General features: G+C 45.7%; 1 protein-coding gene across 1 annotated transcript in view; it reads left to right on the forward strand.

Moving 5' to 3' along the window:
• The first annotated feature begins 207 nt into the window (after window positions 1–207).
• The window catches only part of CEP85 (centrosomal protein 85), a 54,106-nt gene continuing 26,647 nt past the window's right edge, over window positions 208–27,666 (forward strand). The window contains exons 1-11 of the mRNA XM_040421893.1: window positions 208–297; window positions 711–779; window positions 865–999; window positions 4,001–4,515; window positions 4,595–4,719; window positions 5,797–5,914; window positions 8,377–8,562; window positions 8,646–8,798; window positions 26,414–26,568; window positions 27,166–27,295; window positions 27,367–27,417. Coding sequence (XP_040277827.1) covers window positions 725–779; window positions 865–999; window positions 4,001–4,515; window positions 4,595–4,719; window positions 5,797–5,914; window positions 8,377–8,562; window positions 8,646–8,798; window positions 26,414–26,568; window positions 27,166–27,295; window positions 27,367–27,417 — 1,623 coding nt within the window. The 5' untranslated portion in view covers window positions 208–297; window positions 711–724. The remainder of the gene's footprint in view (window positions 298–710; window positions 780–864; window positions 1,000–4,000; window positions 4,516–4,594; window positions 4,720–5,796; window positions 5,915–8,376; window positions 8,563–8,645; window positions 8,799–26,413; window positions 26,569–27,165; window positions 27,296–27,366; window positions 27,418–27,666) is intronic.

Genomic DNA, 27,666 nt, shown 5'->3' on the forward strand with positions numbered 1-27,666 from the left:
GTGATTTTTTGCTTTGGCTGCGTTGCTTAGTGACGGCATTCTGCCCGCCCATTAAAAACTAGTGCGTTGGTAACATGTGTGTGGACATAGACCAATCACAGCTTCTTTCCCATACACAATCTTCTAACAGGATCAACGATTGGCGGCCTGTCGAAACGCGATTGGTGGAAAGTAGGTGTGGGCGCGGTTAGGCGTGGCGGGTAAACGGTTTGAAGACAAGCCCCGCCCAGCTTCCGGGCACGGGCAGGTTATATGTTACTGGACTCCGGATTCGTTATTACCGGTGATAGAGTGCAGGTGACGTATTGTATGTTACAGAGGCTTCTTCTGGTCACATAATTGTTGGACGCTTTTCCGTTATCAGCCATACGTTTTTGTGGAAACCGCTTACAGGCTCCTTTGATGCCTCTCGAATGGAAACCGTGACATAGATGCAAACGCTTGTGTGAACAGAGCCCAATCCACACTTGTTATCTGGTGTGATAATGATGCACCTCTACTGCAAGAATTAGTATTGCCAAAATGAAGTGAATGCTATGTCAAGTCATGTCAGTTGAAATGCTAATGAATACCAAAGGTGCATTGTAAAGGTGCATGCTTTGTGTGACGGCAGCCGCCCATTTACAGTACATGCTTGTCCAAGTGCTACATGTTAATATTGTATATCTGAAGAGCTTCTAGTAACATGCCATGTATTGTTTAATGCCCAGCTCCATAGAACACAATGGCGGCTCTGGACAGGTACAAGGACTCAGGATTCCAGCAGCCCGCTAGGACAGGTCTGTGGTCCTCTCTCTCTCTACATGTCACGCCCTTTGAGGGTGTCTGTGTCTGCTTATAACTCGTGGTATTATTGTGTTACAGTAAGAAGCAGCTCTTACACAGAGTGGCAGACTCCTCAAGTGTTGGCAAAACCTCCCAGCAGAATTTCTGGATCTCATGGAGCCAAGGAAGGTGCCAGTCTGCCCAATGGGACTTCTGCTTCTGAGCATGTTGATGGTGAGTTATGATGGCCATCTTTTAACCCCTTTAGGAGCGGGCCATTTTCAGTTTTTTCCTTCACAGAGCTGTGACTTAAAGAGGACCTTTCATTACGATAAAAAATGTAAACTAAGTATACAGACATGGAGAGCGGCGCCCAGGGATCTCCCTGCACTTACTATTATCCCTGGGCGCTGCTCCGGTATCTTCAGATTTTCGGCTCAACCAGGAGGAGCCTCCTCTTGTTCTCCTGGGCGTCTCCTTCTTCCAGGCTGTAGCACTGGCCAATCGCAGCACTCAGCTCATAGCCTGAGATTGGCCAGCGCTACAGCCTGGGAGGAGACGCCCAGGAGAATAAGAGGAGGCTCCTCCCGGTTGAGCCGAAAATCTGAAGATACCGGAGCCTATACCGGGAGAACAGAGCGGCCCCCAGGGATAATAGTAAGTGCAGGGAGATCCCTGGGCGCCGCTCTCCATGTCAGCATACTTAGTTTAGATTTTTTATTGTAATGAAAGGTCCTCTTTAAAAAGGTTTTGTGAGATTTTTATACTGATGACTTATCCTCAGGATAGAACAACACATAGTGCAACAGCACTCTACAAACCAAACAAAGTACAAAGACATATTACATTGCAGATGTTATGCTAATAAATTAGAGATGCTTGGCAAATACATTTTGGACAAAAATATTTGAGCCCGTCTGCCGCACGTCAAGGCGATCTCTGTAAGACGGGAACCTAATACTTATGTGCCATGACAGCGACCATGAAGTTCAGGAGGTGTAGGTTCCACATGCATGCTGGGCGCCTTTTGGTTTATATCTCTGTGGTGCCAAAATGGCAGGATAGGTCATCAGTACCAAGCCGCTGTGCTTGGTATTGCAACTCGGGCCTATTTACTTCTATGGGGCTGAGCTGCCCCTGGGCCATGTGAACGATGAATTTGACGTCACTGGCCTAGGAAAAGCAGAGAGAAGGCCGCAGGAGCTCCACTCCTTCTCAAACAGCTGGTTGGCAGCCTTCCCAGTTGTCAGACCCCCACCGATCAGGTACTGATGACCTATCCTAAGGATAGCAAAGAAAAAGGGGGTCAGTCAGCACATCTCAATGTGCAGGTGCGCATCACAATGCAACAGCACTCTGCAAACCCAATAAAGAACAATAATGCCATAGTAATAAAAAATATTCTGGTGCTAATGCTATGCTTCTTTTGTAAATTTGAGATTCTTGGCAAATACATTTTGTACAAAATCTCAGAAAACCCTTTAAAAGAGGACCTTTCACTACTGTACAAACTAAAAACTAACTAGATCAGTGGGCAGAGCGGCGCCCAGGGGTCCCCCTGCACTTACTAGTATGTCTGGGCTTCGTTCGCCCGGTATAGGCTCCGGTGTCTGCCGCTCCTTCTGTTGTACTGGAGTGATTTCTTGTATGAGGCGTGTCCCTTGCTGCAGCGCTGGCCAATCACAGCGCACAGCTCATAGCCAGGCTGTTCACTTCATTCTGCCAGTCAGTACAATTACAGCGATGCCTCATATGTATAGTTTTTCTTGTGTTTTAATACTGAAAAAAATAATAATAATAACTTTGGAAAAAACTAATTGTCTTTACATCACCATATTTTGACCCCATAACTATTTTATTTTTGTGTGTGGGAGCCCATTTTTTGTGGGATGACCTGTAGTTTTTATTTGTTACCATTTTGTTTTTGATCATATTTTATAAAAAAAAAAAAATTTGAGCATTATTTTTTTTTTTCCTCCCATTTTGCCACAAGGGATAAGTATTTTAATAGTTTGGGTGTTTTCTCCTGCGGCAATGCCTATGATATTTATTTTGTAATTTTCATTTTGGGGAAAGGGGGGGGTGATTTGAATTTTTTTTTATAAAAACTTTATTTTCTTTCTTTTACCCTTTTTTTAATAGTTGAACATGCAATCATTAGATTTCTTCTCTCATAGACTCCACTCTATTAGCACAGGAGCCTATGAGAATTTCACTGTGCTCCATAGGAGCCTATCTGAGACAGCTTCGGATCATTCAGGAGGACGGGGGCTGCTGCATACACTATCCGGCTCCCCTGAGCCTCACTAGGGGTAGTCATTGCACGAGTAGGTGCCCAGCCGGCAACTGCAGAAACATGAAGAGCCATGGGGTGCTGAAACATGTTAGGAGTTATGCCTGTGTGCTAAAGGGTTCTCCAGGCCTGTACCTAAAAAGCCTCTTTCAGCTAACCTGTGGAGGGAAGACACTTTGAGCAGTACTTACACTTCAGTTGCACTGCCGATTCCGCTATCCTGGCTGGGATGACAAGGCTGCCCTCTCTTCCACTGACATCACGACTGGATGTCTCTTCTTTCTTCCTGTTCAGCCACCTCTACATTATGCAGCTGAACAGGAAGAAAGAGGAGCACGTCTTGCCCAATGTCATAGGATGATCCTGCAGCCAGTCGGGCGGTTACATGGTTTCAGCCGGGATCATGGAATCGTCAGAGCAACAGAAGAGTAAGTGTCTTCTCTCTACAGGTTAACTGGTAGAATCCCAGAGAACCTTAAAGTCTGATGGTTTACTAATAGGAGCAGCGTGAATTAGGGGCTAATTACTGGCAATTCTGCTGGGCCTCTTCAGGATTACTTCAGATACCACATACCGTCTTACTCGCCCATCCCCCTGTGTAATGAGCAGCCAATGAAGAGCGCTGCTCAGTCTGTACTGTTGCCTGTTAGGAGCTCAGCAGCTTGGAGTACACCAGGCCATGGGTACATGGCCGTGTGCATGCTTGGCCATCATGCCATTCAAGCTCCTCCACAGCATCATATGTCCTTTTTAAGAGGACATCTGTTGACAGTCGGGTGGAATATGATGCCTCTCCCTGTCCTGGAGTCGAGTAAACGTTGAGGCTTACATAATGTGTCAGGTTGACCAACCCTGATTAAATACACTCATTCATAATCTCTTATTACCTTTAGCTATGTTTTCATTCATTTGGTTGACCAAACTGTGTTTGTTTGTTTTTAGATTTTTGCAATGCCAGTGGTAGTACGTCCTTCCAGCCAATCAGAAGCCAGGTTGCCATTCCAACAGCTCACGTTGTGCCTTCTACCATGGCACTATCTTCAAGTAACATCAGGATATATGACACAGCTGGGCTATCCACAGAATCTGTTGTGCCCAGCTGCCCCTTTGTACCGTCTGCAGACCCTTCCACTGTTGAAGACACTAGAAAGTTTGAAATGCCCAACATTGAGCCAACCATGAACCAGTCGGCTTTGTTAAATACCCTTTGCACAGATGGAAGAACAGACTTCTCCTCCGCAGTTATCAGAGATGTTGAGCCATACAGGGCTCTTCCTGAGAGCAAGGAAGTCAGAGGAGCAGAGGTAACTCATGGCGCTAGATACCAGTCTTCACATCTGCAAAGTCAGGGCTGGCGGGCAGATTCATATAGCACCCAGCCCTCAGCAGAGTACAGCTCTTGGAAGCTGCAGCAACAGTATGGAGAGAATTTGAGAACGAGGATGGAGAAATTGCAGGTAACTTTCATGTATGTATGTCCCATGAGGGTACCTATATCTCTTCTTGTATGTCTCACTGATTTGCCATATCTTACAGCTGATGAGAGACTATTCTACAGCGCCAATGTACTCAGCCGGACTTAACCCCATTCCAAATGAGTGGGAACGAGTTGTAAAGGCGAGTGACAACATTCTGCTTGAGAAGGAGGTGATGCTGGAGAGGTAAGAGAGGGCAGTGTGAATGAGGTTGGTATGGATCATCTCTAGGCTCTTGGAATAGTAGTTCACAGCCATGTAATGCACACTCTCAATGCAGCCACTTGTATGATGGCTAATACTGGTTACTCTTTGCTAAGGATCAACTGATATAGATTTTTTGGAGCCGATACCGATAATCTATGAACTTTCAGGCCGATAACCAATAATTTATACCGATATTCTGTGCATTGTGCACTGCGCCAGCAATGAAGATAACTCTCATTAATTCATATACAGGAGGCGGGAGCTGGCTGCAGAATCATATAGCCGGCTCCCGACCTCTGAGCGGTAGCTGCGATCTGCGGCAGTTAACCCCTCAGGTGCGGATAGTTATCTTCATTGGTGGCGCAGTGGCCACAGCCCCTCCCCTCCTCTTGTCCTGCCTCCTCTCATTGCTGGCAGCAGCACAGGGGGAGGGAGACACTGCTTCCTTCTCCCCTGTGCTGATGAGGGAACGCGGATCACGCTGACAGCAGTGCGATCCTTGTTCCTGATTCGTTATCGGCAAAATAGATGCCGATAACTTTCAAAATCCTGAATATCTGCTGATATCGGTAAAACCGATAATCGGTCGATCCCTACTCTTTGCACCACAAGTCTCAGCATAAGGCCGAATGTACACGGCCGTGTTCCGCGGCCGAGAGCTGTCCGTGGTATGCCGGGCTGGATTCCTGTACAGAGCAGGAGCGCACGGCGTCATTGGTTGCTATGACGCCGTGCGCTTCATGCTGCCACTGCTGTACAGTAATACACTCGTATGATCTATAAAAGTGTATTACTGTACAGCAGCGGTGGCATGAAGCGCACGGCGTCATAGCAACCAATGACGCCGTGCGCTCCTGCTCTGAACAGGAATCCAGCCCGGCATACCACAGACCGCTCTCGGCTTCGGACCACGGCCGTGTGCATTCGGCCTTGCATAACTGTAGTCCTACAAGTGCCTCTGCGACTGGTGCACATTAGGCAGCTGTTTGGAGCAAGAACTTTTATGAAGGAAAAGCCATGCCTTATATTTGTTTTGTTTTTTTATTATATTTGCAGGCAGCGTCAGCACATTGCAGCCTTGGAACAGAAAGTAAGGGAGGGAGAGGTGAAAGTCCATAACACACTGTTAAGCCAGTCTAGTCCATACAGTGATATGTGCATGATGAGGATACAGGTAATAACATGATCACTAAAGGCTCCATACGTTATCTCCTTTTTAAGGGGTTTTCTGGGATTTTAAAGAAAATGTGTCGCCAAATTTTTTTGCTGCCAGTTAAAACCAGATGGTGAAACACTTTTTTTTATTTTTTAGTTTTTTTATTGAATTTCCTGAACATGATTACGGGGCTGCAATCTTGCTTGAGCTGTTTATAACAGCATTTCACCACCATGACGGCATAATATAGGAGATTGACCCCTGACTTTTGTAGGGGCAGGAAAACGGAGAAAGATTAAATTGATCCCGCCCACCACCCACTTCAGTGTTTTCCTGCTCCTATGGTGGCCAGGACAGAGAAAGGCCTCTGTTCTTCAGGAGGTGAAGATGGATCCATAACATGGGTTTATTTATTTCCTACAGGGTAGCTCATTGTGGGCTGTGGGCCTTCCTTGAGTTAAAGATATTGAGTTATTATAGAAGTGAATGGGAAGGCTTCTTGTAATTACACTTGCTCAGTGCTGCGATGACAGCGAGCAGGTAAACGGCTGATCAGCGGGGGTGCCAGGTGTCTGTCTCCTGCCGATCTGATATTGATGACCTATCCTGAGCATAGATCATCAATATTAAAATCCTGGAAAACACCTTTAAAGGGGTGGTCCCCAAGTTTTCAAAACATTATAGAGAGCAGACTATCTTATAAAATAAAGAATAACGCTTTACTCGCTATAGGTCCCTAAGTTCCAGTGATGCAGATCCAGTCCCCATTGGACCAGTAGTGATAACCTCACATTCCTTGTTTACATCACCACTTAACGGTTACTAGTGTATGACTGGCATATGACCGTTGATGCCAGTGAATGGCTGGGTGGACATGTGACCAATGGACGTGATGTCACTTGTCCAACAGGGACCAGAAGCTCAAGGACCGTACCAACAGCGCTGGTAAGTAAAGCATTATTCTTTGCTTTATAAGCAGCTCTTCTTCCCTAAGGCCTCTTTCACACGGGCGTTGCGAGAAAATGTGCGGGTGCGTTGCGGGAACACGCGTGATTTTTCCACGCGAGTGCAAAACATTGTAATGCGTTTTGCACTCACGTGAGAAAAATTGTGCATGTTTGATACCCGAACTTCACAGAAGTTCGGGCTTTGGATCGGGGTTGTGTAGATTGTATTATTTTCCCTTATAACATGGTTATAAGGGAAAATAATAGCATTCTGAATACAGAATGCATAGTAAAATAGCGCTGGAGGGGTTAAAAATAAAATAAAAAATAATTTAACTCGCCTTAATCCACTTGCTCACGCTGCCGGCATCTCGTCTGTCTCCTTCTTTGCTGAACAGGACCTGTGGTGACGTCACTCCGGTCATCACATGATTTTTACCATAGTGATGGATCATGTGATGACCGAAGCGCACTAAGGGAAAATAATAATGATCGGGTCTCCATCCCGATCATCTCCTAGCAACCGTGCGTGAAAATCGCACCGCATCCGCACTTGCTTGCGGATGATTGCGATTTTCACGCAACCCCATTCACTTCTATGGGGCATGCGTTGCGTGAAAAACCCAGAATATAGAGCATGCTGCGATTTTCACGCAGCGCACAAGTGATGCGTTAAAATCACTGCTCATGTGACCAGCCCCATAGAAATGAATGGGTTGGTATTCAGTGCGGGTGCAATGCGTTCAGCTCACGCATCGCATCCGCGCGGAATACTTGCCCGTGTGAAAGGGGCCTAAAGGTTTTAAAGGGAGTCTGTCACCACTATATGACCATATACAGCACTTACATGGCGCTGTAGCACACCTATACATGATTCTAATGGTACCTTTGTTATTTTCTTTAGACCTCCAGAAGCAGGAAAAACAATGTTTATTTCATATGCAAATGAGCACTCACAAGTGCCCAGGGGCGGTGTTCAGTGTGTAGGTGCCCAGGCTGCTCTGCCTTTTTAACCGTTACTCCTCCCCAGCCTCTTCCTTTGCCCGCCCTCCTATTCCCTTGTATCATCCCTAGGTCCGGCCGAGATCCCGCGCCGGGGCATGCACACTGCAATGCCCATTTTGAGTACTACATCAATTCAACTAGTGCGCATGCGCCAGCCGGCAAAGCAGTGCGTAGGCGCGGGATCTCGGCTGGACCTAGGGATGATACAAGGGAATAGGAGGGCGGGCAAAGGAAGAGGCTGGGGACGAGTAACGGTTAAAAAGACAGAGCAGCCTGGGCACCTACACACTGAACACCGCCCCTGGGCACTTGCGAGTGCTCATTTGCATATGAAATAAACATTGTTTTTCCTGCTTCTGGAGGTCTAAAGAAAATAACAAAGGTACCATTAGAATCATGTATAGGTGTGCTACAGCGCCATGTAAGTGCTGTTTATGGTCATATAGTGGTGACAGACTGCCTTTAAAAGTTCCTGGAAATCTCTTTAATAAAATGGAAAGGAACAGCTCTGGTAACCTGTGTTTTTAGGACCTGCAGCGAGAGGTTACATTCTTAAGAGCACAGTTTTCCGAGAAGTCTGATTCAACTAGCCGAGAGAAGGCAGAACTGGAGAAGAAACTGTGTGCCATGGAGGCTGAGAGCAGAGGCTTTAGAGAGGCAATGAAGGAGTTGGCACAAAAACACTCAGAGGAAATGAAAAAGCAAGACGAGCGCGTGAGTTCTCTACTTTTCTACTGTTAGAAATGGCCATTTAACTCCAAAAATATATGTTCTGATGACTTTGTACAATATGGCAGGTGAAAGGGAGAGAACGGCATATTAATTCATTGAAGAAGAAATGTCAGAAAGAAACAGAACAGAATAAAGAAAAGCAGCAGAGGATAGAGACGCTGGAGAGATACATGGCTGATCTTCCCACTGCACAGGACCACCAAAAACAAGTGCTGCAGGTATCTCCCACCATGTCACCAGAGCTTCAAACTTGCAAATATGTGAATGAAGCTTCACTTTCCAAAGTGTAGACAATTGCAGATGAAATCACTGACTGCTGGCCTCACCCGCAGTATTTCAGTTGATTTGTATGAAGTAAAATCCCCATGTACAGACTGAGATGACATAACATGCTCGCTCCACTAGAGGGAGCGTGCACTCCTCCTTCCTACATACTGTGACATACCAGAGACATTTATGTCATAAAACTGTCTTTGCAAGAAATTTGAAACGAGGGAAGGAGAGCTCTGAACAATATAGCATATATTGAGCCATTTACGAGCAGAATTTAGAACCTTTTGAATATATATTTTAAATATGGCTTTCAAAAAAGGGTAAAGTAAAATCACAGAAAAGCATGCACTAACACAATAGATGACAACATATATATATATATATGTATGTATGTATATGTATGTATATGTATGTATATATGTGTATATATATATATATATATATATATATATATATATATATATATATATATATATATATATAATAACAAAAAGGGCAGCACTCCAGGAAGTAAAAAATGAAAAAATACTTTATTTACCCATATGGGACAAGCGACGTTTCGGCTCAGTATGTGAGCCTTTCTCAAGCTTGAGAAAGGCTCACATACTGAGCCGAAACGTCGCTTGTCCCATATGGGTAAATAAAGTATTTTTTCATTTTTTACTTCCTGGAGTGCTGCCCTTTTTGTTATTTTTTTTATCTATCTGGATTGGCTTATATCCACACTGGGCCTGCTGCACCTGCATTTTTTCCATCGACTGCTGCCACTGAACTTTTTGTTTTATATATATATATCTATCTCACCTAAAGAATTATTAGGAACACCTGTTCTATTTCTCATTAATGCAATTATCTAGTCAACCAATCACATAGCAGTTGCTTCAATGCATTTAGGGGGGTGGTCCTGTGGTCCTGGTCAAGACAATCTCCTGAACTCCAAACTGAATGTCAGAATGGGAAAGAAAGGTGATTTAAGCAATTTTGAGCGTGGCATGGTTGTTGGTGCCAGACGGGCCGCTCTGAGTATTTCACAATCTGCTCAGTTACTGGGATTTTCACGCACAACCATTTCTAGGGTTTACAAAGAATGGTGTGAAAAGGGAAAAACATCCAGTATGCGGCAGTCCTGTGGGCAAAAATGCCTTGTGGATGCTAGAGGTCAGAGGAGAATGGGCCGACTGATTCAAGCTGATAGAAGAGCAACGTTGACTGAAATAACCACTCGTTACAACCGAGGTATGCAGCAAAGCATTTGTGAAGCCACAACACGCACAACCTTGAGGCGGATGGGCTACAACAGCAGAAGACCCCATCGGATACCACTCATCTCCACTACAAATAGGAAAAAGAGGCTACAATTTGCGAGCTCACCAAAATTGGACTGTTGAAGACTGGAAAAATGTTGCCTGGTCTGATGAGTCTCGATTTCTGTTGAGACATTCAAATGGTAGAGTCCGAATTTGGCGTAAACAGAATAAGAACATGTATCCATCCTCTGATGGCTACTTCCAGCAGGATAATGCACCATGTCACAAAGCTCGAATCATTTCAAATTGGTTTCTTGAACATGACAATGAGATCACTGTACTAAAATGGCCCCCACAGTTACCAGATCTCAATCCAATAGAGCATCTTTGGGATGTGGTGGAGCGGGAGCTTCGTGCCCTGGATGTGCATCCCTCAAATCTCCATCAACTGCAAGATGCTATCCTATCAATATGGGCCAACATTTCTAAAGAATGCTATCAGCACCTTGTTGAATCAATGCCACGTAGAATTAAGGCAGTTCTGAAGGCAAAAAGGGGTCCAACACCGTATTAGTATGGTGTTCCTAATAATTCTTTAGGTGAGTGTGTGTGTGTGTGTGTGTGTGTGTGTGTGTGTATGTATGTATATACACACTCAAAAAAAATAAAGGGAACACTTAAACAACACAATGTAACTCCAAGTCAATTACACTTCTGTGAAATCAAACTGTCCACTTAGGAAGCAACACTGAGTGACAATCAATTTCGCATGCTGTTGTGCAAATGGGATAGACAACAGGTGGAAATTATAGGCAATTAGCAAGACACCCCCAATAAAGGAGTGGTTCTGCAGGTGGTAACCACAGACCACTTCTCAGTTCCTATGCTTCCTGGCTGATGTTTTGGTCACTTTTGAATGCTGGCGGTGCTTTCACTCTAGTGGTAGCATGAGATGGAGTCTACAACCCACACAAGTGGCTCAGGTAGTGCAGCTTATCCAGGATGGCACATCAATGCGAGCTGTGGCAAGAAGGTTTGCTGTGTCTGTCAGCGTAGTGTCCAGAGCATGGAGGCGCTACCAGGAGACAGGCCAGTACATCAGGAGAAGTAGAGGAGGCCGTAGGAGGGCAACAACCCAGCAGCAGGACCGCTACCTCCGCCTTTGTGCAAGGAGGAACAGGAGGAGCACTGCCAGAGCAAAATGACCTCCAGCAGGCCACAAATGTGCATGTGTCTGCTCAAACGGTCAGAAACAGACTCCATGAGGGTGATATGAGGGCCCGACGTCCACAGGTGGGGGTTGGGCTTACAGCCCAACACCGTGCAGGACGTTTGGTATTTGCCAGAGAACACCAAGATTGGCAAATTCGCCACTGGCGCCCTGTGCTCTTCACAGATGAAAGCAGGTTCACACTGAGCACATGTGACAGACGTGACAGAGTCTTGAGACGCCGTGGAGAACGTTCTGCTGCCTGCAACATCCTCCAGCATGACCGGTTTGGCATTGGGTCAGTAATGGTGTGGGGTGGCATTTCTTTGGAGGGCCGCACAGCCCTCCATGGGCTCGCCAGAGGTAGCCTGACTGCCATTAGGTACCGAGATGAGATCCTCAGACCCCTTGTGAGACCATATGCTGGTGCGGTTGGCCCTGGGTTCCTCCTAATGCAAGACAATGCTAGACCTCATGTGGCTGGAGTGTGTCAGCAGTTCCTGCAAGACGTAGGCATTGATGTTATGGACTGGCCCGCCCGTTCCCCAGACCTGAATCCAATTGAGCACATCTGGGACATCATGTCTCGCTCTATCCACCAACGTCACGTTGCACCACAGACTGTCCAGGAGTTGGCAGATGCTTTAGTCCAGGTCTGGGAGTAGATCCCTCAGGAGACCGTCCGCCACCTCATCAGGAGCATGCACAGGCGTTGTAGGGAGGTCCTACAGGCACGTGGAGGCCACACACACTACTGAGCCTCATTTTGACTTGTTTTAAGGACATTACATCAAAGTTGGATCAACCTGTAGTGTGTTTTTCCACTTTAATTTTGAGTGTGACTCCAAATCCAGACCTCCATGGGTTGAAAAATTTGATTTACATTTTTTAATTTTTGTGTGATTTTTGTTGTCAGCACATTCAACTATGTAAAGAACTAAGTATTTCAGAAAAATATTTAATTCAGATCTAGGATGTTATTTTTGTGTTCCCTTTATTTTTTTGAGCAGTGTGTATGTGTGTGTGTGTGTGTGTGTGTGTGTGTGTGTGTATATATATATAAGTCTACACACCCCTGTTAAAATGTCAGGTTTCAGTGATGTAAAAAATTGAGACAATGATAATTTCAGAACTTTTTCCACCTTTTTTTAATGTGACCTATAAACTGTACAACTCAATTGAAAAGCAAACTGAAATATTTTAGGTGGAGAGAAGAAAACAAAACAAACTAAAATAATGTGGTTGCATAAGTGTGCACACCCTCTTATAACTGGGGATGTAGCTGTGTTCAGAATTAAGCAATCCCATTCAAAATCATGTTAAATAGGAGTCAGCATACACCTGTCATCATTTAAAGTGCCTCTGATTAACCCCAAATAAAGTTCAGCTGCTCTATTTGGTCTTTCGTGAAATTGTCTTAGTCGCATCCCACAGCAAACTGGTCTGGGAGGCTACCAAGAGGCCTACAGAAACATTAAAGGAGCTGCAGGAATATCTGGCAAGTACTGTGTAGTACAAAGAAAAAATGTGGGGGGTTCAGTCAGCACAACCCTGTATGCAGGTGCACATCGCTATGGCGAAATACACATACAAACGCAAAAACAAATGCAATAGCACTCTGCAACCAGCATTCTGCCCTGCCTCTATGCTGGATGTTGAATGAGGCATTGGTGTACATTTTGGCCAAAGCGTAATAAGCCACTCACCACGTCAAGGTCGCCTCCATGAGTGGTCCCTAACACTAGTACCTACCGGTTATGGGCCATGATAGCCACACAAAATCCAGAGAGCGCAGGCACAGCATGCACGCCAGGCACACTCTGCTTTTAACCCCGTCCTTTGCCGTGACAGCTTTCATCGGATCCAGGGATGCAAGTACCAACATGGGTTGTGCTGACTGAACCCCCCACATTTTTTCTTTGTAGTGTATATATTGGAGGCGTGGCGATCTCCATGCAGTCATGCACACCTGACCAGTTAGTCTGCCCTGGAGGCTGGTTTTAAAGTCAGTATAAAACTGAGTCTGCATATATAGCACCTACCAGTAGCTATTTGGCTCCAGGAGAAGTATATAGTGGGCTCAGCATGCATGTTGGTACTTGCATCCCTGGATCCAATGAAAGCTGTCACGGCACCGGACGGGGTTAAAAGCAGTGTGTGCCTGGCGTGCATGCTGTGCCTGCGCTCTCTGGATTTTGTGTGGCTATCATGGCCCATAACAGGTAGGAACTAGTGTTAGGGACCACTCATAGAGGCGACCTTGACGTGGTGAGTGGCTTATTCCGCTTTGGCCAAAATGTACACCAATGCCTCATTCAACATCCAGCATAGAGGCAGGGCAGAGTGCTGGTTGCAGAGTGCCATTGCATTTGTTTTTGCGTAAGTACTGTGTAGTACGTCACAACAATCTCCCGTATTCTTCATATGTCTGGGCTATGGGGGAGAGTGGCAAGACAAAAGCTTTTTCTTACGAAGAAAAACATCCAAGCCAAGCTACATTTTGCAAAAACACATCTGAAGTCTCCCAAAAGCATGTGGGAAAAGGTGTTCTGGTCTGATGAAACAAAGGTTGAATTTTTTGGCCATAATTCCAAAAGATATGTTTGGCCCCAAAACACTGCACATCACCAAAAGAACACCATACCCACAGTGAAGCATGGTGGTGGCAGCATCATGCTTTGGGCTGTTTTTCTTCAGCTGGAACTGAGGCCTTAGTTAAGCTAGAGGGAATTATAAACAGTTCCAAATACCAGTCAATATTGGCACAAAACCTTCAGGCTTCTGCTAGAAAGCTGAACATGAAGAGGAACTCTATCTTTCAGCATGACGACAACCCAAAGCATACATCCAAATCAACAAAGGAATGGCTTCACCAGAAGAAGATTCAAGTTTTGGAATGGCCCAGCCAGAGCCCAGACCTGAATCCGATTGAAAATCTGTGGGGTGATATGGAGGGAAACGCCAAATGGAAAAGGATTTAGGAAAACTAGAAGAATGGTCAGAACTCTGGCAACTGAAATTTAATGTGGATAAGTGCAAGATAATGCACCTGGGGCGTAAAAACCCAAGGGCAGAATATAGAATATTTGACACAGTCCTGACCTCAGTATCTGAGGAAAGGGATTTAGAAATAATTATTTCAGAAGACTTAAAGGTGGGAAGACAATGTAATAGAGCAGCACGAAATGCCAGCAGAATGCTTGGATGTATAGGGAGAGGTATAAGCAGTAGAAAGAGTGAAGTGCTTATGCCGCTGTACAGAACACTGGTGAGACCTCACTTGGAGTATTGTGCGCAGTACTGGAGGCCACATCTCCAGAAGGATATAGATACTCTAGAGCAAGCATGTCAAACTCAAAGGCTAACATGGGCCAAAAAAAACAAAATTTAAGTTTATGTGGGCCGCATCAAAAAATAAATATTTTTTTTTTTACAATATAATGCAGACGGATCCGTTCTGAACGGATCCACCGTCTACATTATATGAGCGGATCCGTCTCAGAGGGATCCGCTCTGAACGCAAGTGTGAAAGTAGCCTTAGGGGCGAGAACCTGGGATCTTTCATCCCTTGTCCTATTCAGCTCTATCAGGGTGAATAGGACTTCACACTGTCCCTGCTGCTCTGTGCCTTGTGCACACAGCATCAGGGATGTTGCCATGGCAACCAGGGCTTCTGTAGCGTCCTGGCTGCCATGGTAACTGATCGGAGCCCCAGGCTTACACAGCTGGGGCTCCGATCAGAAGCTGCCACTGCACCACCAATGAGGGGGAGGGGAGAGGTCCCTGTGGCCACTGCCACCAATGATTTTAATACTGGGGGGGTTGAGAGGGGCTGGTGCACTGTGCCACCAATGATTTTAATGGGATGGGGGGGGGGGGGGGGGGGGGGGGGGCACACTGCACCACCAATGATAAATTACCCCTTTATACAGGAGGCTGGTACTGGCAGATCAGCAGTTAACCCCTCAGGTGCGGCACCTAAGGGGTTAACTGCCTCTGATCGCAGCTCCCTGTCAGCGGCAGGGTGCCGGCAATGCGATTCTGCTGCCGGCACCCGCCTCCTGTATTGTGTTAAAGACTGACTTTCACGATCAGGCCACACAGAGCGGCGCCCAGCGATGTCTCAGCACTCACCATTAGTCCTGGGCGCCGCTCCGTTCGCCTGCAGTGCTCCATTACTGTCTCCTCTCCTGCTCCACATGCTGCTGATTACTATCGGAGCGATGGGAGGAGACATCAGCTTCACTAGTGGGCGTTCCTTCTTCCTGGCTGAAGCGCTGTCCAATCGCAGCGCAGGGAGAAGGAACGCCCACTAGTGAAGCTGATGTCTCCTCCCATCGCTCCGATAGTAATCAGCAGCATGTGGAGCAGGAGAGGAGACAGTAATGGGGCACTGCGGCCGAACGGAGCGGCGCCCAGGACTATTGGTGAGTGCTGAGACATCGCTGGGCGCCGCTCTGTGTGGGAAATGGGAATAGTCTTATCATTGGTGGCTCAGTGCGCCCGCCCCTCCTCCGCCCCTCTCTCCTCATTGGTGGCGCAGTGCGCCCGCCCCTCCTCCCCCCCCCTCTCTTCTCATTGGTGGCAGCGGCAGCAGCACAGGGGGGAGGGAGGACAGCTTCCTTCTCCCCGTGCTGCTGAGAGAACATGAGCGCGCCGATAGCAGCGCGCTCATGTTCAGAGATACTAGACTGCCGGGCCGCAAAGATATTCATTGCGGGCCGCATGTTTGGCACCCATGCTCTAGAGAGAGTTCAGAGAAGAGCTACTAAACTAGTACATGGATTGCAGGATAAAACTTACCAGGAAAGGTTAAAGGACCTTAAAATGTATAGCTTGGAAGAAAGACGAGACAGAGGGGATATGATAGAAAGTTTTAAATACATAAAGGGAATCAACAAGGTAAAAGAGGAGAGAATATTTAAAAGAAGAAAAACTGCTACAAGAGGACATACTTTTAAACCTTTGCCCCTCTAATTTAAAACTAACATCAGGAAGTATTACTTTACTGAGAGAGTAGTGGATGCATGGAATAGCCTTCCTGCTGAAGTGGTAGCTGCAAATACAGTGAAGGGGTTTAAGCATGCATGAGATAGGCATAAGGCCATCCTTCATATAAGATAGGGCCGGGGGCTATCCATAGTATTCAGTATATTGGGCAGACTAGATGGGCCAAATGGTTCTTATCTGCCGACACATTCTATGTTTCTAAGAGGGCTGTGCACAGGAGATAGCCTCGCAATCTGACAGATTTGGAGTGTTTTTGCAAACAAGAGTGGGCAAATCTTGCCAAGTCAAAATGTGCTTCTACAAAGTATTAGTTTAAAAAAGCAACCATATTTTTAATTATTTTTTCTTCCCTCTACCTAAAAGATTCAGTTTGTTTTTCAATTGAGTGGTACAGTTTATAGGTCACATTAAAGGTGGAAAAAGTTCTGAAATGATTTTATGTTTGTCTCATTTTTTTACATCACAGAAACCTGACATTTTAACAGGGGTGTGTAGACTTTTTTTTTTTTTTCTATCCACTGTGTGTGTGATATGACTCGCTCTGGTAGACAGGATTAGCGGACGCAGTATAGAGGCAACAACAAGTTATTTGGTTCAAATAGTTCAGTGTTTTATTCACACTTTAGGCAAGTGACAAAACAAGCAGTCATATTCAAACAGTCACCTTGCGGTGTTAGTGGTAATTCACACCATGCGGCAATTCTGCCTCAGAGTGCTTGCCTATAGCAGCACCAACCCGTTATCACACAAAACAGGTAGCAAGCCTTCATCCAGACACAAGGCTCACAGATCCCAACACATACATGGTTTCTGAGCCCAGCTGTCTATTTCAGGACAGCCAGGTGCTGCCAAAACCCAGACTGGCATTTAAAGTCTGGTATTTGACCTCACCTGGCTGTAACTCAGCCCAACAGCACATGCTGGGAGAAAAATACCAGACCAAACCTCTCACTGTGTCACATACACCCCCCCCCCCCCTCTGTTCAACCCTGAGGGGGGTAAGAACACGCCGGACAGGGCATCCGCGTTTCCCTGTAACCAGCTTTCCCTGTGTTCCACCGAAAACGTAGTTTTGTAGGGAGAGAAACCATTGGGTGACCTAGGCGTTTCTGTTCTTGGCCTGGCTCATCCACTTAAAAGAGGAGTGGTCAGTCACCAGGTGGAATTTTCTCCCCAATAAATAATAGCAGAGCGATTCTAGGGCCCACTTGATAGCCAGGCACTCTCTCTCCACTATACTACACTGGGTCTTGGCTGGGGTGAGATTACGGCTGAGGAAGACAACGGGATGCTATTCCCCGTTAACTTCCTGAGACAGTACAGCACCGAGGCCTACTTCGGAGGCATCGGTCTGTACTATAAACTCAGTTTTAAAGTCGGGTGTCACCAAATCCGGGGATCGCACAGGGCCGACTTCAAAGCGAAGAAAGCCTCTTCCACCCGATCATCCCAGCGAAACATCATTGACTTGTGTACCTTCAAGAGTCCTGTCAAGGGTGCGGCTAGAGTAGCAAAGTGGGGAACAAACCTCCTGTAATAGCCCACCATTCCCAGGAATGACTTTATTTGCCTAGTGGTGAGAGGTCAGGGCCAGTTCCGTATCGCCTCTATTTTGTTTATTTAAGGTTTTATGACTCCACGCCCAATGACATACCCCAGGTACTTAGTCTCTTCTAACCCTATCGCACATTTTTTTGGGTTAGCAGTTAGGCCAGCTTTCCGAAGGGAGTCCACTGCAGCCTGCACTTTGGGTAGGGGACTTTCCTAGTCGGTACTGTGGATGACCATATCGTCCAGGTAAGCCGAAGTGTACAGACTATGTGGACGAAGCACAATGTCCATTAGTTGCTGAAAAGTGGCGGGGGTGCCTTGCAGACCAAAGGGTAAGACCTTATATTGATACAACCCCTCAGGCGTGATGAAGGCATTTTTCTCTTTGACAGCCTCCGTTAAAGGCACCTGCTAGTACCTTTTCGTGAGGTCCAAAACCTAATACCGGGCTTGTCCTAACCTCTCGATGAGCTCATCCACCCGGGGCATGGGATACGCATCGAATTTGGAAACCTCGTTATGTTTTCGAAAGTAGTTACAAAACCGCAACGTCCCACCCGGCTTGGGTATTAATACTATAGGACTGGCCCACTCACTTTTTGACTCTGACATCTGCCTGCAACATTAGCTGCACCTCCTCCGCAATGTCTTGTCGCCGAGCCTCGGGTACCCGGTATGGTTTTAATCAGACTTTTGCCTGAGGCTCAGTGGAAGTGCGTCCAGGGAGGTCCGAAAACACATCCGTGTTCTGACTAGCGAACTCCCTGGCCTCCTGAGGCTGTCAGCAATTTTTACTGTGGCGGCCACCTCTCTTGCATCAGACAGAGGGGTCGGTACCTCTTCTCCTAGAAAACCCATCTGCGGGCTGTCTTCTGTACAGGTTTCCCTATCTCTACACGGTTTGAGTAAATTCACATGGTAAACCTTTCGGCGCCCTGGCTGGTGTACCTTTTGTAGTTTACATCTCCAATTTTCTCGAGTACCTCGTAGGGCCCCTGCCACCTAGCCAGGAACGGCACCAGAACCAAAACCTGATCACCCAGGTTAAAGATCCGGACCCGAGCCTGCCAATTATAGACCTGACTATGGGCTCGCTGAGCTGCCTCCATATGCTCCCTAACAAAAGGCAGCACTGTCTCTATCCGATCTTGCATCTGGGTAACGTACTCAATGACCCTTTTTATGTGGAGTGGGTTGTTGTTCCCACGCCTCTTTGGCCACGTCCAAGAGACCGCGAAGGTGTCTGCCATTTAGCAGTTCAAAGGGCGAGAACCCAGTAGAGGCCTGGGATACCGCTCGCACTGCGAACATGAAATAGGGCAGAGGGAGGTCCCAGTCCTTCCTATCTTTTAGACACTACCTTTTTTCAACACATATTTTTTAATGTTTGGTTAAACCGTTCTACCAGACCGTCCGTTTGCGGATGGTAAATGGAGGTCCGTAGTTTTATGTGCAGCAATTTACAGAGTTCCCTCATCACCTTGGACATAAAAGGGGTACCTTGGTTGGTCAGAGCCTCTTTAGGTAGTCCTACTTGGGAAAACATCTCTATTAATTCCTTCGCTATGAGTTTGGCCGAGTTATGTCGCAGTGGCACCACCTCCGGGTACCGAGTGATGTAGTCTAGAATGACTAAGACTTTGATGTGCTCGTATCTATAGCGCTTGTTTGAAGTGCCTGCATACTACCGTGCGCGTGTGAGTATAATATCAGGTGAGTATAATATCAGGTGTGCATATAGCTAACAGCAGCAGTACTTCACTATCAGTGTGATTTCTTGGCATTCCATAGGAATTATTGGAGGAGGAAAGATTCCTGAAGAGACTAATATTTTACCCATACGTGTAGGCGTAGATAACTCTAACTTGGAGTGGCTACCTTAAATTGCGCGGTCCATCAAAACGCGTTGATGCCCTCTGTTGGACTTCGGTACTGGGCCTATGAGGTCCATAGCTATTCGGTCAAACGGTACTTCGATAATCAGGAGAGGTACTAGGAGACTACGGAAATGTGGCTGGGGGCTAGTTATCTGGCAGGTTGGGCAAGACTTACAAAACTCTTCCACTTTGAATATGCTGGGCCATTAAAACCGCTGTAGAATACGATCCTGAGTTTTCTGCAGCCCCAGGTAACCCCTGAGAACGTGTTGGTGGGCTAGATCTAATACAAGCTTGAGATAAGCCTTGGGGACCACCAACTGTTCAATAGGCTTACCCCGTAGTTGGTTTACCCGATACAACATATCCTGATGAACCACAAAACGGGGAAACACTGACTCTGCCCCAGGTTGTTGTGGTTCACCATCTACTATTAACACATTTTCCCAGGTGTGGGATAAGGTTGGGTCCCGACGTTGGGCGGTACTAAAATTCTCCTCTGAGACATTGAGGTTTGCCAATTCAGGACCTGGCGGCAAGTCCTCCACGTCTCCCACCATCACACTTAGCAAGGTTGTCTCCCTCTCTTTCGCCGAAGTGGCGGTCACCCCTACCGCTGGCCCTTCGGTCTCAGGTTTCCAGGGTTCTGTCACTCTCATAGCAGGCCACAGTGCTGGGAAGTCTCAACCTATTATAAGTTCATAATGTAGATTTGTGGCAACAGCCACCTCATGGGTCCATCTACCGGCCACCGTGGTTAGTCACCAGCGCAGTGGGGTAGTCTATTAAGTCTCTGTGAATGCACATCACCCCGACTTTCCGGCCACTACACTCAGTGGACCGCATCAGGGTAGCCCTTACTAGGGTCACCAGACTCCCTGAGTCCAGCAGAGCCTCCGCCAGGGTGTCTCCCACTTACACCTGGCACAAGTGATCTAGAGACTCTGGGGTACCTGTTGCACACAGCCTCCTAGCATATAGCGACTGACGGTAGCCATAGTTGGTGTCCATGGGCTCAACCTGATGGGGACAGTCAGCCCTTACATGGCCAGGCTCCTGACACTGCCAGCAGTCTATCGGAGCCAGGTCTGCCGTGGGTACATCCCGAGTTTTGTCGGCTCAAATCTCCAGGCCTGGGGTGGATATTTCCGGTGTTTGCTGACTTCCCCCTCCCAACAGAACCCTTCCTTTTTAGATTCCTGGTAGCTTCATAGCATTTCTCCAGGTCCACCATCTCATGGGCATTACCAGGAGACACCTGACCGATCCAGTGCTGGAGAGGGTATGGCAAAGCCCTCCAGAACATATCTGCTAATAGTCTATCCAACATAGCCGGGGGACTCGGCACATCAGGCTGTAGCCACTTTTGCAAGAGGTGGAGTAAGTCATAATACTGGGTCATCGCAGGCTCAGCCGGCTTAACCCCTTTAGGACACAGCCTTATTTCACCTTAAGGACCAACTTTCCAAGTTTCAATTTCTTTACTTCTATAATACATAGTAATACCTCCAAAAATAGTTATTGGATCATTTTGGGAATGATATTTTATATTTTGGGGATGTTACAAGGCTTAGAAGTTTAGAAGCAAATCTTGAAATTTTTCAGAAATTTTAAAAAACCCAATTTTTAGGGACCAGTTCAGGTCTGAAGTCACTTTGTGAGACTTGCATAATAGAAACCACCCAAAAATTACCCCATTCTAGAAACTACACCCGTCAAGGTATTCAAAACTTATTTTAAAAACGTTGTTAACTCTTTAGGTGTTCCACAAGAGTTAATACCAAATGGAGATAAAATTTCAGAATTTAGAATTTTTTGGCAAATTTTCAATTTTAATCATTTTTTTCCAGTAACAAAGCAAGGGTTAACAGCCAAACAAAATGCTATATTTATTGCCCCGATTCTGTAGTTTGCAGAAACACCCCATATGTGGCCGTAAACTACTGTACGGGCACACAGTAGGGCGTAGAGGGAAAGGTGCACCGTATGATTTTTGGAAGGCAGATTTTGCTGGACTGGTTTATTTACACCATGTCCCATTTGAAGCCCCCCTGATGCACCCCCTAGAGTAGAAACTCCATAAAAGTGACCCCATTTTGGAAACTACGGGATAAGGTGGCAGTTTTATTGGGACTATTTTTAGGGTACATATGATTTTTGGTTTAGCTAGATTACATTTTTGTGAGGCAAGGTTACCAGAAATAGAAATTCTGTTTTATTTTTTTTTCTCTATTTGCCAATAACTCTTGTGGAACACCTAAAGGGTTAAAGACGTTTGTAAAATCTGTTTTGAATACCTTGAGGGGTGTAGTTTCTTAGATGGGGTCGCTTTTTTGGAGTTTTTACTCTAGGGGTGCATCAAGGGGGCTTCAAATGGGACATGGTGCCAAAAAAAAGGCCATCAAAATCTGCCTTCCAGAAACCATACTGCATTCCTTTCCTTCTGCGCCCTGCCGTTTTGTCACACAGCAGTTTACGACCACATATGGGGTGTTTCTGAAAACTGCAGTATGAGGGTAATAAATATTAAGTTTTGTTTGGCTGTTATTCCCTAATAACAAAGCAAGGGTTAAAACCAATTAAAATGGAAAATTTGCCAAAAAATAGCTTTTTTTTGTCACCATTTTTATTTTTTACAGTGTTAATCTGAGGGGTTGGGGGGGGGGGTGTATTTTTATAGAGCAGATTCTTACGGACGCGGCGATACCTAATGTCTACTTTTTTGTTATTTATGTTTTACACTTATCTTTTTTATGAACAAAAAAAACATTTTTGTATCACCATAGTCAGATTATTATTATTATAATAATAATAATAATAATAATAATATATATTTTTTTATTTATTTATTTTTATATTTTTTTGAGTTTTTAGCCGATTATCTTACGTAGGGGCTCATTTTTTGCGGGATGAGGACGGTTTTATTGGCACTATTTTGGGGGGCATATGACTTTTTGATCGCTTGCTTTTACAATTTTTGTGATGTAAGGTGACAAAAAAAATTAAAAATTTTTGACCGTGTTCATGTAAGGGGTTGGGTATTTTTATATTTTTGTCAAATTTGGCCCCAAAGTGATCGATGACAGGCCTGATTTTGTACAGACGGTCATAGGCAGGATCACCTCGGGGGGACGGACATGCTGCATTATCTGAATAATGCAGGCATTTCCGGATGGCCTTAAACCGGGAGCGTGTCATGGCCGTACTGTAAAGTGGGGCCTAGTAGAGGACATCCCCACTCCAGTAATGCCTGACACTAGGTTTCTTGACTAGGCCCATGTGCAGCACGAGGCCCCAAAACGTCCTCATCTCAGCTGCACTGACTGGGGTCCAGCCACCGGGCCTAGCCAAAAAGGAGCCCGGGTGTTTAGCAACGAACTGTTGGGCGTACAGGTTCGTCTGCTCCAGCATCAGATTTACAAAGTGGTCACTGAAAAAGACTAAAATAGTCATATTCAGTGAAGCCCACTGTGGGAATCTGGATTCCTGGTTGGCCTACAAAATCAGGAATCGCGGGCTCAAATGGCTCTGGGGTACACCAGATAAGTTCACTGGCAGGGGGCTCCAGTGGATTTAACTGGTGGGCCGGGAAACTAGTACGAGCCCCAGAGATGCTCGTACTAGGGTGGGCCACAGGGTCCCTAGCATGGCGGTCCCCTTGCTCTGCCTGGCGGCGTCTCTGCCGCTTTGGGGGCTCATCATAATCGCTAGACGATGAGGAGGACGCGGATGACAACAGGAAAGTGAGGTCATCCTCGTCCTCACTGGGATTCTCGGACTCTGAGGCAAGCTGGGCGTATGCCTCCTCGGCCGAGAACATCTGGCGGGCCATAGGGGATTGTGTCTCCGTGTGTGCGTGCGAGTAAATCTTATTCAGTGTGTGTGTGGGGGGGGGCACGGGTGTTCACGAACTCACCCTAAACCTAACAGACCAAAAAAAATTAAAAAATGGGAAATTTAAAAAAAATATATATATTTCTAAATCGTTGATCAGCAGTGGGCTGTGCGATGCGCTAACAGTGGCCGGACACTAAGGCTGAGTTCACACGGGCGTTGCGGGAAAAGGTGCGGGTGCGTTGCGGGAACATGCGTGATTTTTCCACGCGAGTGCAAAACATTGTAATGCGTTTTGCACTCTCGTGAGAAAAATCGTCCATGTTTGGTACCCAAACCCGAACTTCTTCACAGAAGTTCAGGCTTGGGATCGGTATTCTGTAGATTTATTATTTTCCCTTATGACATGGTTATAAGGGAAAATAATAGCATTCTGAATACAGAATGCTAAGTAAAATAGGGCTGGAGGGGTTAAAAATTATTTTTTTAACTCCCCTTAATCCACTTGTTCGCGCAGCCGGCATCTCTTCTGTCTTTAACTGTGAGCAATAGGACCTTTGACGTCACTGCGTCCGTCACATGGTCCATCACCATGGTGATGAATAATGTGATGAGCGTAGTGACGTCATCAAAGGTCCTATTGCTCACAGTTAAAGACAGATGAGATGCCTGCTGCGCGAACAAGTGGATTAAGGTGAGTTAAAAAAAAAAAAATTAACCCCTCCAGCCCTATTTTACTTGGCATTCTCTATTCAGAATGCTAATATTTTCCCTTATAACCATGTTATAAGGAAAAATAATAATGATCGGGTCTCCATCCCGATAGTTTCCTAGCAACCGTGCGTGAAAATCGCACCGCACACTTCTATGGGGCCTGCGTTGCGTGGAAAACGCACAATATAGAGCATGCTGCGATTTTCACTCAACGCATAAGTGATGCGTGAAAATCACAGCTCATGTGCACAGCCCCATAGAAATGAATGGGTCCAGATTCAGTGCGGGTGCAATGCGTTCACCTCCCGCATTGCACCTGCGCGGAATACTCGCCCGTGTAAACTCAGCCGAAGAGTGCCGGCCACAGTCAGCGTACGCACACAAAAAAAAATAATAATAATGCGCCCAAAAAAAAGTTGAGGGTGGGGCAAGCTGCAGCACCCCTGGGGGGTCTAGGGTCACACAGCTGTGCTGTGGACCCCAGACACCCGATTTAGGGTGATGCAACAAAAATTATATATTATTTATTTATTTGTTTTTTTATTTTTTTCCTCACAAACTTTCCCTGAATACCTGGGGGGTGCTGGGGCACAGATGGGGGTGCTGGCTAGAGATCGGTGCAGCTCTGGATCCACATGCAGTGCTCCTCTCTCCCCGACTCCCGGACACGAAAGGAGGAGAGGAGCGCTGCAATAATCTGAATGAACCGCCCGCCCAGCCGTCCAATGAGAGCGATCCTGAGAGGATGTATTATCACACCACTGATCACCATCCTGTTTTGGGTTATCGGGTCCCCAGAGACCCGAATAACCCGGAAACGCAGCAAACTGCAGGTCTGAATTGACCTGCGGTTTGCTGCGATCGCCGACATGGGGGGGGGGGGGGGGGTCGCAGGACCCCCTATCGCATTTAGCCAAGGTGCCTGCTCAATGATTTGAGCAGGCACCGGGTTCCGATCACCGGGTGGCGGTGATCGGAACTATACATGACGTACCGGTACGTCATGTGTCCGGAAGAGGTTAAACCCCCATTGATGTACACGCTGGGCCCGGACCAACACATTCACCCCCAGTCTTGCCAAAATCTCACCCTTTACTTTTTGGTAGTCGGCCGCTTGATCGTCCGGCAAGTCGAAATACACCCACTGGGAATCTGATGGGGTCATGGGGTAGCTTTTCCCTGATGGCCACTTTCTCGTACCTTGCCGGGTAGGTTTTGATGTCGTCTGCGGGGGTCATCTTAGGAATATATATTTTTGTAGTAATGTGACAACCCCTTCCAGACTTTCGACGTACTGGAAGTCTAGTGTTGAAAGTGGCCCTGTCATGATCAACTTATTAAACCAGACATACTAGCTTGTAGGGCTCATCGTGCTGATTAAATGGATACCTTTCTTTTGTCTATATGCTAAACAGCTGCAGAGGTACTAGCATTTTTATTAATATGCAAGTGAGCAGGTTCCAGCAGAATGCAGGGCTAAATTGTTTGACCACCGCTTTGTAACACCCCCTGTGCTATGCACACTCCCTCCTCTCCATTGATTGACATGGCTAGACATCAGCATGTACCATATACAACACTTACTGTAGTTTTACCACATTGAGACATGCTCAAAGCTAATATACATCATTTTTTTTTTTAACATATGTTTTATTGTTTTCAATACAGAAATAGAGTATTACATGCAGAAAGATACATTGTATATCTTGTTTTTAAACATTAATGTAACCTGTATGGACCTTGTATTCCCTTAACATAGGGATACAGGGCAACAAAAGAAATAGTAACATTACAATTTAGTAATATCAAGGAAAAGAAAGGGGGAATTTAAAATAAAAAGCTAATATACATATTTCTGTTTTTATTCACAAGCACAATATGATTATAATGAAACCAGTGATATGTGAAACTATCTTCTCTATGTGAAAAGGCTATAGCTTAGTGATAAGTGCTCAACCTTTTTCTCTCTCATTTAACCTGTAATAAAGAGTGCAAAAAATAAATATACATTTAAAAAAAAAAAAACAGTTTTGTAATGGGCCACCATATTTAACCATTTGTTCTTTCAGCTGAAATATTTGTACTCCTGTTTGAATTTTTTATTTTTTTTCTTATAGATGAAGGAACTTCAAGAGCAGAACTGCCTCCTGCAGGAGACGGTGAGTGATCTAGAGAAAAAGCTGAGGGAATCCAGAGGAAACTGCAAAGAAAGTGAAGCCCTGCTTGCAGATCAGAAGTTTAAAGAGCAGGAGTATTTGGCGACCATTGAAAGGTACGAAGAGAGAGGTTTATCAAACTGGTGTAAGGTAGCACTGGCTCAGGTGCCCGTAGCAACTGATCAGATTTCACATTTCATTTTCCAAAGGAGCTGTCAAAAATGAAAGGTGAAATCTGATTGGTTGCTATGGGCAGCTAAGCCAGTTCTACTTTACACCAGTTTGATAAATCTCCCCCTAAGTGATGTCATATGATTTGATGACTTAAAGGGGCCTTCCGAGAACTCTACTGTTTTTATTTAGTTATGCCCTGTAGCATGTACGACCGAATGACAGTCATACTCGCTTGCTCCTGCCATTCAGTCCTGCTCCCTAGTTCGTCTGGCCATCTTCTAGTCCCCTTTTACCATCTTCAGGTCCCTGGCTTGTTCACTTCTGGCCATGACATGGACATGGTCACTTGCACCACATCAGCAGTGACGTGTCGCTAAGCTGCAGATGACCCAGCAGTGATGTTCCCTTTGGGTACATGTCGCCCAGAAAACCAGTGATGGGTTTGCTCAAGTTAGATGACGTGAAGATATTGTTATTGTTATTATTGTTGTTATTATTATTATTATTATTATTATTATATTTTTTATTTTTTTTCATAGATTACAGAGGGAAATAAAGAAGTTTGAAATGGCGGACTGGAAAAAAGAAGAAAAACATCTCATAGAAGAGGCAGATAAATTACAACAAGAAGTGGCAGCTCTGCATAAAGAGCAAGATTGCTTACAAAAAGTAGGTTATTACGTGTATGAGGATTCTTAATGAATCCTGCATTCATATATACTCACAATGTATACTTTCAGGTGATAGAAAACCATAAGAAGAGAATGGAACAGATGTGCAGTAAAATTAAGGTGAGAGTTTGGCTGACTGAGGACCCATCACTTCTGAAGTTATCTGAAAAAAGTGACAAACCTATATAAAATGTTTGCCTTATTACATAGTGTACTCTGACAGCAACACTCATTTAACCCTTTCCGACACAGCAATTTTTCACTCCCTGCCTTCCCAGAGCCATAACTTTTTTTTCGTTCACATATCCATATGAGGGCTTGTTTTTTGCGGGACAAGTTGTACTTTTCTAATGCTACCATTTAATATTG

This window comes from Bufo bufo, chromosome 3 (assembly GCF_905171765.1).
Source record: "Bufo bufo chromosome 3, aBufBuf1.1, whole genome shotgun sequence".
NCBI classification, from domain to species: domain Eukaryota; kingdom Metazoa; phylum Chordata; class Amphibia; order Anura; family Bufonidae; genus Bufo; species Bufo bufo.